The sequence below is a fragment of the Alosa sapidissima genome, chromosome 23, assembly GCF_018492685.1.
Source record: "Alosa sapidissima isolate fAloSap1 chromosome 23, fAloSap1.pri, whole genome shotgun sequence".
Classification (NCBI taxonomy): domain Eukaryota; kingdom Metazoa; phylum Chordata; class Actinopteri; order Clupeiformes; family Clupeidae; genus Alosa; species Alosa sapidissima.
In genome coordinates, this window is record NC_055979.1 from 10357744 (window position 1) to 10364706 (window position 6963).

Sequence of the window (6963 nt, forward strand, 5' to 3'; positions counted from 1 at the left end):
AAAAGCAATTTAAGATAACATTCATTAGTATGTGAGAATGTCTGGAATTTGAGAGAAAGAAGTTGAGTCTCTGTCTGCGAGTGTGTGTGTGTGTGTGTGTGTGTGTGTGTGTGTGTGTGTGTGTGTGTGTGTGTGTGTGTGTGTGTGTGTGTATGTTGTGTATGTCATCTGACTGACCTTTCATATAGAGGTAGCTGTGGAAGTAGGGTGGTCCGTTGCCGTTCAGCACGTGGACCTTCCCATTGGAGGACACCTCCTCATCTGTGTCCACGTAGCCATCATGCTCGTCATCGCTCTCCGCATACTGGGAACAAGGGATGCCAGGAGAACAAAGAGAGAGAGGGAGAGAAAGAAAGAGAGAGGGAGAGAGAGAGGGAGAGAGCAGGGGAGAGAGAGGGAGAGAGAAAAAAAGAAGACAGAGGAAAAGAAAGAAGACAGAGGTAATGAGAGAGGGAGAGAGAGAGAGGGGGAGAGAAAGAAAGAGAGAGGGAGAGAGAGGGAGAGAGAAAAAAAAGAATGGGGAGAGAGAGGGAGCGAGAGAGATAGAGAGAGAGGGAGAGAAAAAGAGAAAAGTGTCAAATATTGAGGAGCACACATCACAACATGTTTGGAGATTACAAACAGGGAATTATTTTAATTAAGCTCACCCACAGCGGTTTTAGCTGCTGGTGGTTGTGGGGATGAGCACATTAGAAGACAAACATGTTAATGCAGGGATAGCCCACAGCACTCGTTGAGTTGAATGGAGTCACACTTGTACTATATGTACACAAATACGCTCACAAATGCACAACACACACACACACACACACACACACTCACACACACACACACACACACACACACACACACACACACTCACACACAGAGTGAGAGGGAGACAGAGCACTACAGCAGCCCACGATTCTTTGTAAAACTGAAGTGTTTTTCTCTCCCTCTCTCTCTCTCTCAGACTAAGATGTGATGAGATGACAGTAGCTGGGAAAAGGGCTGCCAGCGCTGAGTGACATACACACTCCTTCTGTCCTCGCTTCTCCAAATGCGAACACACACACGCACACACACACACACACACACACACACACACACACACACACTGCTCCTGTCTGCTGCCTGACACTAATCCTTCCACCTCGATGCCTAATGTGTGTGTCCTGACATGTTCTTCCTGTGCCAAGGAGAAAATTAAACTGATTGTCAAACCGAGTGTGTGAGAGACTGTGTGTGTGTGTGTGTGTGAAGTGTCTGTGTGTGTGAAGTGTCTGTGTGTGTGAAGTGTCTGTGTGTGTGCGTTTGTTTGACTTCTGTCTGTTTGACCGGAGGCATTTCCTGTGTATACCAGATATTAAGCACTTAATATAGTTGATCATTTACTTTATAGGCACCGCTTTTAATGACATTAGTCATTATTAATGTTCATTTAAGCTAATGTGTGTGGCTGTGTGTGTCTGTGTGTGAGCATCCATATGTATGTACGTGTGTGTGTGTGTGTGTGTGTGTGCGTGCGTGTGTAACTCTTGTACTTGTTTTTAAGTGACTTCCTAAAACAGATAGTTCCGGTCCTTAAGTATGATTGGCTGAATTGTGTTCGATGCCATTGTAAAACCCTGCACAACCCTTCATGTTGACCACATTTCTACTAACTGATACAAAAGTTAGAGTTACTGCGTCTCCACGTTGCTTGGCAACCATTCTGATACAAGACTGGCGGAAGAATGATTATCTATGAATAAATTGTTAAATTTCTTGTTGCTCGCCAGTTGCTTGCATCTTGCCAGGTATATGTAGTAACCGTTTTAGATAAGCAATAAGCCACTCAAGTCCGTAGGTTCCAGAGATTTTAGAACAGCTAAGGGGCTTTGTTAGGCACTTCACATCACTAGAACCTACGGCCTCTTGGGGATTATTGCCTAAATACACTCTGTTCTATTTCTGGTGTGTACATGTGGTTATGAAAATGCATGTCTGTTCCTCTTTCCTCTCTGTGCCTGTGTACTGTATTTATAAGTGTGTGTACGTGTGTGTGTGTGTTTGCCTGTAAGCATTTGCATATTATATGTGTGTGTGTGTGTGTGTGTGTGTGTAGGTTTTTTTTCCTATGTGTACCTGCAGTGTGTGTGCCTGCATGTGTGTTTGTGTTTATGCCTGTATACTGACTGTATGTATCTGTATACTGACTGTATGTGACTGTGTGTGGTTCTCACCGAGTCGGAGCTGCCCTTGTAGGAGTCCAAGCTGGCGTTGGTGCAGGTGGACTTGCGCACCTCCTCCTCAGTCATGACGATGGCGCTGCCCGCGTCCGCGTTGCTGCCTGTCTGCGCCTCCTCCATCTCGTCCTGGTCGTAGTCCGACTCGGGGTCAGCCGGCAGGCTGTAGATGGGCTCCTCTCCGTCGGCCAGCGACTCCGTGGTGGTCAGACGACTAGTACGGTCCGTCTGGTCCTCCTTCTCCGGGCCTCCAGGGGCCTTGGCAGAGGGGGGCTGTTCGGGCTTCGCCTCCCCAGGGAGGGGTGGAGGAGGCGGGGGAGGCGGTGGAGGAGGAGGGGGAGGTGGAGGAGGCGGAGGTGCATCTGCTCCTCCTGGAGCTGGAGGTGGAGGTGGAGGCGCACCACTGCCACCTTCGCCGCCAGCTCCACCAGAGGGCGCTAGCGTGCCCTCCGCGAACGGGGCTGGGGGCGGCGGGACGGTGGCCAGGATCTCCTTGTCCAGCGGCACCTCGGCTGGAGGCGGGATGTCCGGCAGCGGGATGCACTCGTCGTCGGCATGGAAACCCTCGTCCACCTCCTCCTCGGACGTCTTGGTCTTGGTGCCAGTGGTGGTGGCAGGGCTGGCGCTCTCAGCCTTGGTGGGGGTCCCTGGTGCCGGCTGGGCAGAAGGAGCTGCTGGAGGCTGACCGGACTCGCTGGTTTCGGCGAGGGAAGCCATGTCGCTGCCATCGACGCCGCGGAAGCTGATGAGGTCCTTGCGTGAGGTCTCCTTCTTCATGCGCAGGATCTGGTGATTATTAGTTATTGATTAGAAAGGAGAACAGTGCACGGTGATTAACTATTATTTTTGCATACTATAGCTATTGGGTGACTACATTTCCCTCAGGATCAATAGTCTATTCAGTTTTTCCCACAGAATTTGATTGAATTAATGGCGGGGGGGGGGGGGGGGGTGTGTTAAGATTGTCTTGGTGTATAGGTCTAATTGAGTGCCTGTATGATGCAATTCATAATGTTTTCTATGTAGTTAGTTAAAAAAAAGGTTCATACGTCTCTTTGGGACAAGCACTTTTGAGTCTTGGAAAACACTTTTCCATTTACGTCGGGATTTTGCAAATATTCAGTGTCAGAGTCAATAAAATGAGCCCTGCATGAGTAACGAAATTGACAAGCAGCTGTAAGTAAGCATGCTAAACTCAACATCTAAACAGTATTCTAACGTTACCTTTGAGATACTGCTTGATTGCATAACTTAACTTAGTTTAGTCTCCTCGATGTACTATGTTGTGATAAGACCTTAGTAGAGTTAACTTTAATGCAGCAGTTTTGAACAAATTTGCGCAGAATTTTCACGATGCTAAGCAGATTTAATAGCAATTTAGCCCATCATCTTCTATGCAATGCTTCTATGTGGCAACAACAATCCTTCAACAATCGTCAATGTTTTGTTAAATGCACATGCAGAGGAGGGGCAGCGGGCTCGTTACGAGAGAGAGCGAGGCAGGGCAAGGAAAGGCTGCGTGCGTAAAAAGCGCAGCTCAATGAAAGGAATTTATCTTATCTTTAATTTAAATAGTACAACATATAACATTAATGTGTGGCGGTCGGTTTTGATTTCGTGGCGCCCCGCCACAGATTAGTCAATGTATGGGAAACACTGCTATTCATCTGTTTATCTGTCTATACGGTATATAAGTATAAGTAAGTATAAGTATGTACTCTTTTGATCCCGTGAGGGAAATTAGGAAAATATACGGCATATGTACCATACAGTAAGTCGCTACATCTGTCATTTATGATTTGCAAACGCTGTGCTGCAAACTACACGGAGATTAGACATCCACAAAACACCTCTCCAGAGAACCAGTGCATGGGCCCTCTCACCTCTGCAACTTAACTTTTAAATTCAATGAAATGATCGGGACCAGAAAATAATTTCTCTTTAGCCATTGACTACCGTTCATAATTTTTCCAAAGATAGGTCCCATGCTGGCAAATAGAAGGGGCGGATGGTTGGACTTGGCTGAGCAAAATTTGAAATAGATTGACACAGGGGCGCCCCAGCTCTCTCCACTGATAGTTTGAACAAAGCAGTTGATATTTTTTTATACCGGTATACTAAAATATCGAAACCGAACCATGGGCACAGGGCACACTGTACCATTGCATCCCTACTGTCTATCTACCTCAATGTAAATTTCCTGCTTACATTTCCTGAATTCCTAAATTGACTAAATTTCCCTTTAGATAAATACTCTACCTGCCTGTCTGTCTGTTTGCCTGCCTGCCTGTCTGTCTGTTTGCCTGCTTGCCTGTCTGTCTGCCTATCTGCCTGCCTGTCTGTCTGTCCATGTACCTCGGCATCGCGGCGCAGCCTCAGCTCCTGGCGTGAGCTCTCGCACAGCTGTGACACGCCGTCCTCCCGCTGCTTCTGCAGACGCTCGATCTCGAGCTCGATACGCAGGATCTCCTCCATCTGACGGTTCTCCTCCTGGATGGAGAGGGGCCGCACCGACTAGAACCGAACAGAGACACGGGAAGAGACTTTAGTTATGATAGAAACACAGAGACTTTTTTAACTTAGATATCAATAAAGAAACTTTAACTACAATAAAAATACAGAGACTTTAACTTTCTGGAGATCCTCCAGGAGACGCATAGACTGAAAAGGGGAGAGGAGAGCAACAAGAGAGACTTTAGACTTGGAAAGGAACTACTACCAAACTATTTTTTCAATCTATAAGGGGAGAAGAGAGAGGAAGGAGAGGATTTTCTTTTCTCTACAAACAAGATATTAATGGGATGGGAGAATACGATGAAGACAAAGACAGACGTGGTAGAAAAACAACAGCTGAGCGCACAGGAATACAGAGTATTTTGAACACGAAACACAAGACAGAAGCAAGAAGACTGTTGGAGCGACAGAGAGAGAGAGAGAGAGAGAGAGAGAAGAGAAAAGGGGAGGAAACAAAGAAAAGAGAGAGATATCAGAGCTAGTGAACACACTGGTGGAAACAGGGAGGGTTACAAAGAGAGAAAAGAAAATTACATGAGACTTGAGAGAGTGAGCGAGAGAGAGAGAGAGAAGAGAGAGAGAGAAAGAAAGAGAGGCAACAGATTATAATAAAAAAGGCAAAAGAGAACAAAGACACATGGAGATGGAGAAAAAGTGAGAGAGGCAATTAAAAGGAGTGCAGCTTAGCCCTGTTCCTGTCTACTCCTCTACTACCTGTCTTTTCTCTCCCGGGTGTCAGAAAGCTGGCTTATGCTGTGTGTCAGCACTGGCAGGTATGTGTATGTTTCTGTGTGTGTCTATGTGTGAATCAAGACACCCTGGGACATGGGAGTCAAACGTTGGCTTTGAGCCCAGGACAAGAATGAGATAGATAGATAGATAGATAGATAGATAGATACTTTATTGATCCTCAAGAGGAAATTCAAGTTTTTTTTTTTTTGTTTTTTTGTTTTTTTGTTAGATAGATAGTTTTTTGTTAGATAGATAGAACAGATAGAATGTATACATGTCTTCACACACACACACACACACATTTGGTGTTTGAAATCAACTAACACCCAGAGATACAGTGGACTACCTGCATTTCATTTTTGGTGCGAGTTAATAGTAATACTTGGTGTGAGTTATAATAAAGTAAAGAAATGAACTGCACTCTCAAGCGCACACTCTTATGTTGTTGTGCATCAGTCTTCTGATATGCTTGAATGACTGAATGAACAACAAAGAGCAAGAGTACACGCAAGAAAGAGTTATTTTCTCACTAAAGGTGCAGCCAGCGATCGTACGTCATTTCAAGCTCTTTCTGTCACATTCAGCAATCATCTCCTCACCATCTGCTAGCTGCCCAGTCTGTGAGTACACTGTAAAAAAAAAAGTGGGAGCAGCCTGTCCCCCAAACAAAAACGAAACCCTTTGTAGAGTTTCTCTGGGAATACTGAAAGGATGGGTGAGCTACCTCTCTGGCGTGTTTCGTTTAGTCCTTGGTTAAAATAAAATGTACATTGTTTTGGACAAAAGTGTCTGCTAATAATTTCACATATAAACATAAACAGCCGCGACTTCATGCGCAATCGCTGACTGCACCTTTAAGGAAGCGTCAAACCTAAAACCAATCCAAATCTGGACCAGAACCATTCCAGAACCAGAACTAGAGTCTCTCACCTGAGTCCCAGCTTCCTTCTCCTCCCCTTCCTGTCTGGTGATGACACCTTCCTGTGTTTGCCCCTCCCCTTCCGTATTCTTCTCCTCCTCCCCCCTCTTCTTCCTCTCCTCCTCCTCTATCTTCCTCTTCTCCTCGCGCAGCTTGCGGCACCTAGCTCTGGCCAGCTGTCCGCGGTGGTGCCTCTGGAGGACCAGTGCAGCCGAGCGCTTCTTCGCGAACCTGCGTCGGCCCAGACAGGCCCGCAGGTTCTTCTGGATGGTGATGATGCTGGCTCTGGCCTTCCTATAGTACTTCCTGTTCAAATCCAACATGAAAACAAAAGCCATTAGCTTTTTAGCGGGGGGGGGGGGGGGGGGGCGGGGGCCTTCTACCCCTTATTTATTAACAGTTGCATTGCATGTCTGCCAATCTTTTGGTTTCACAATAGTCCTCCTGACTACAAATGATGGTTGATACAGAGTACTGAAGATGGTTAATTACCACCGGGAATTTTGTGGTAGTTTCTTATTTCTGTTTTAGAGTGCTTGGCCAAACGTGTAAGTAACATCAAAGAAGAAAAAGGCCGCACTTTGCATACAA

General features: G+C 46.2%; 1 protein-coding gene across 3 annotated transcripts in view; it reads right to left on the reverse strand.

Annotated features, from left to right (window-relative positions):
• myo10l1 (myosin X, like 1) overlaps positions 1-6963 on the reverse strand; it is a 96990-nt gene that overhangs the window by 13108 nt on the left and 76919 nt on the right. For 2 of the 3 annotated variants that reach the window (XM_042080379.1, XM_042080377.1), the window contains exons 23-27: positions 6384-6678; positions 4833-4868; positions 4563-4721; positions 2205-2993; positions 178-304 (exon numbers count right to left, since the gene is read on the reverse strand). In XM_042080379.1, the coding sequence (XP_041936313.1) occupies positions 178-304; positions 2205-2993; positions 4563-4721; positions 4833-4868; positions 6384-6678 (1406 nt within the window). The remainder of the gene's footprint in view (positions 1-177; positions 305-2204; positions 2994-4562; positions 4722-4832; positions 4869-6383; positions 6679-6963) is intronic. The other variant, XM_042080378.1, reaches the window with a different exon arrangement.